The sequence below is a fragment of the Mus caroli genome, chromosome 12 (genome assembly GCF_900094665.2).
Source record: "Mus caroli chromosome 12, CAROLI_EIJ_v1.1, whole genome shotgun sequence".
NCBI classification, from domain to species: domain Eukaryota; kingdom Metazoa; phylum Chordata; class Mammalia; order Rodentia; family Muridae; genus Mus; species Mus caroli.
The window spans coordinates 54,437,775-54,440,792 of record NC_034581.1 but is presented as its reverse complement, the minus strand read 5'-3'; the positions used below and the strand labels follow the sequence as shown (position 1 = coordinate 54,440,792).

The following is a 3,018-nucleotide window of genomic DNA, read 5'->3' as shown; positions in this document are numbered from 1 at the left end:
GGTATCCTAAGTTTTGGGCTAATATCCACTTATCAGTGAGTACATATTGTATGAGTTCCTTTGTGATTGTGTTACCTCACTCAGGATGATGCCCTCCAAGGACCTTGTATCCTTTTAGTTTATTTAGTAAACCTTTTAATATTCTTAATATTTTATCATGTAAAATCGCTTAAATTTACTTTATGTGTTTGTGATATAGTGTTAAAAATTTTAAGCTTTTAACATTTACTGAATTAATCTGAAAGGTGTGTGTTTTTCCTTACCAGAGGCGTATCCCTGCTCTTCTTATATATTAATAAATAAGGTTCTTTAGCTTTCAAACTCCTTGTTTTTTATTTTTGCAGGAGATTGGAACAGGTGGCACTTGTCAGTGGAAAATCTGTGGCCTCAGTCCCACGACAACCTTAGCCATATATTTTGAAGTTGTTAATCAGGTATGACTGCCTATCCTTAAAAACAAATTTATTTTCATTTTCATTTATTTATTTATTTTTGGTATTTTGAGACAGGGTATATAGCTTTGACTATCTGGAACTTATTATGTAGATCAGGCTGGCCTTTGAACTTACTGAGATGCCTCTGCCTCCTAAATCCTGGGATAAAGGTGTGCACCACTGTGTCTGGCTGACTGCATTTTAATACTGGAAGGTAAACAGATACTTAATTTAGACACTGAATCTTTCATATGAATTGCAGGATTTATTTTCTAGTTCTGTGAGCCATGCCATTGGAATTTTGATAAGTTAGCAGTAAATCGGTAGATTGCATTGGGTAGTGTAGATATTTTAACAATACTGACTTTTCCCGTCCAAGAACAAAGATATCTTTCCATTTGTTTATATTTTTGTTTAATTTCTGTCAATTTTGTTTGGATTTATTTATAGTTGTTTCATTTTATTGCTATTGTAGATGGGATTATTCCCATAACTCTTTCTTTCTCAGTAGTGCTGGGGGTTGAACCCAAGTCTTGACTCTTGCTAGGCAGATGTTCCTTCCATGACTGAACTCTCCATGCCTAGCCCTTGATTTCCATTTAGAGAATTTGGTATAGATGTATAACAGTGTTACTGTTTTTTCTTTTTTTGTTTTTAAATAGACACAGTCTTCTGTAGCCATGCTGCCTTGAATTTCCTGTGTAGGTGATGATGTCCTTGAACTTCGGGCCCTCTACTTCTCAAGTGCTAGGATGCCAAAATGCCTGTTTTGTTTTTGTTTTGGAAAGTAATTATTTTAAAATTATGTGTATGTGTGTGGGTTATGTGCCTATATGTGCATGTGCCCACAACAGCCAGAGGCATCAAGTTCCTGTAGCTAGAGCTTAGGTGGTTGTAAACCATCATCCAGTGTGGGTTCTACAGATCAAACTCGAGTCCTCTGCAAGAACAGTATTCTCTCTTAATATTGTCGTCTCTCCAGCTCCTCCCTCCCCTGACTTTAAAGAGCAGTTGTTTTCATTATTTTTAATAATTCTTGGTTGAGTGTGTAGAGATTTCTGCATGAGGGATAGTCATGTCATTTGCAGTGTCAGTTTGACATCCTGTATTCCAATGTTGATGCTTTTTCTCCTGCCTGATTTTGTGGCTAGGACTTTTTTTAGTGACAGTGGTGAAATGGGAATCCTAATTTTATTCTAGATGTTAGAGAGACACTTTCAGTTTTCCCCCTTAGTGTGATGTTAGTTATAACCTTTTAATGCATGGCCTTTGTTATGTTGGGATAGAGTCCTTCTATAAAATGTGTTTAGCATTCTTATCATTAAGGAGTGCTTAATTTTATCAAATGCCTTTTCTGCATCTATTGAGATGACATATGGTTTTTGTTTTTCATTTTAATGATATGGTGCTATCATATCATTCATTCAAGTGCATATATTGAGTCAATCCACAGGGAGAATCCCACACTGAGAAGATTAGTATTAGTTCTTTGTTGTCAACCTACTTGGTGATGTAAACCTGGGAGAGTGGCCCTAAAAATGAGGTAGAATGAAGTCTCATGCAGCAACCAACTTTATTCAGAGCATCAGTCAATTTATACTAAGGGTTAAGAAGCGTCACCTGAGTAAAGTGTCAGTGACAAGGACAAGCTGCAGGTGGTGAAAACATGTTTTTCTGTAGAGGAATATAAACAATAGCCGGCTGTAATGACTAATCTAAAGTGACTACTCACTCCTGTCTGCTCACTTGGAACAGGCATGAAAACCCATTCTAAGGACAGCTTGTGTGATGGAGGAACAGAGATGATAAGACTCATGTCTCGTTAGCTCAGTTTTCTCATCCGGTCTCAGAAATGTCCTCACACAGCTTTGTGAGACTGTGGACTATGTTCTGACGGTTCTTTCAATATTTACTGGGCTCCGTCAGTAGTGAAGGCATCCGACACTGGGCCTTTATTTCATTCTTACATTTATTTTATATGTGTGAATGTTTTGCTTGCACGTATGCATGTGCACTATCTGTGTGCCTGGTGCCTGCAGAGGCCCGATGAGAGTGTTCGATGACTGAGGGTTGTGAGCCACTGTCTGGGTGCTGGGAACTGAACCTGCATCCTCTGGAAGTGCTCTTGACTGCTGGGCCATCTCTTCAGCCCCTGGCTTTTCCTTGTCCTACAGTGATTTTCTTAGTGGTAGAGAGTATGTTATTTTTGATACTGTGACATTACCATGATAGATTTTTGCTTAGTTCTTCTTTATTTTTATGCATACAGCATAATGCTCCAATTCCTCAAGGAGGACGAGGTGCAGTCCAATTTGTGACCCAGTATCAGCACTCAAGTGGCCAGAGACGCATCCGAGTGACCACAATTGCTAGGAAGTAAGTTATTTACTTATTTATTTTTTAATTAGAGATGTAATTTATATATAAAAACTATTTTAGGTCATACTCCCAAGCTGGGTTTCTGAGTAACATTTATGCCTAGAAAAATAAACATTTGTGATTAAGGGCATTTTATGTCTTTTAAGCCTAGCTTATTTTGTAGAATAGTCAATGACAAGTATAATAGCAGTTTTTTTGTTTGTTT

The 3,018-nt window shown here is 37.5% G+C and overlaps 1 protein-coding gene across 2 annotated transcripts in view; it reads left to right on the top strand.

Moving 5' to 3' along the window:
* Positions 1-3,018, top strand: part of Sec23a (Sec23 homolog A, coat complex II component) — a 51,777-nt gene that overhangs the window by 25,274 nt on the left and 23,485 nt on the right. For both annotated transcript variants that reach the window (XM_029484538.1, XM_021178863.2), the window contains exons 12-13: positions 345-434; positions 2,704-2,810. In XM_029484538.1, coding sequence (XP_029340398.1) covers positions 345-434; positions 2,704-2,810 — 197 coding nt within the window. The remainder of the gene's footprint in view (positions 1-344; positions 435-2,703; positions 2,811-3,018) is intronic.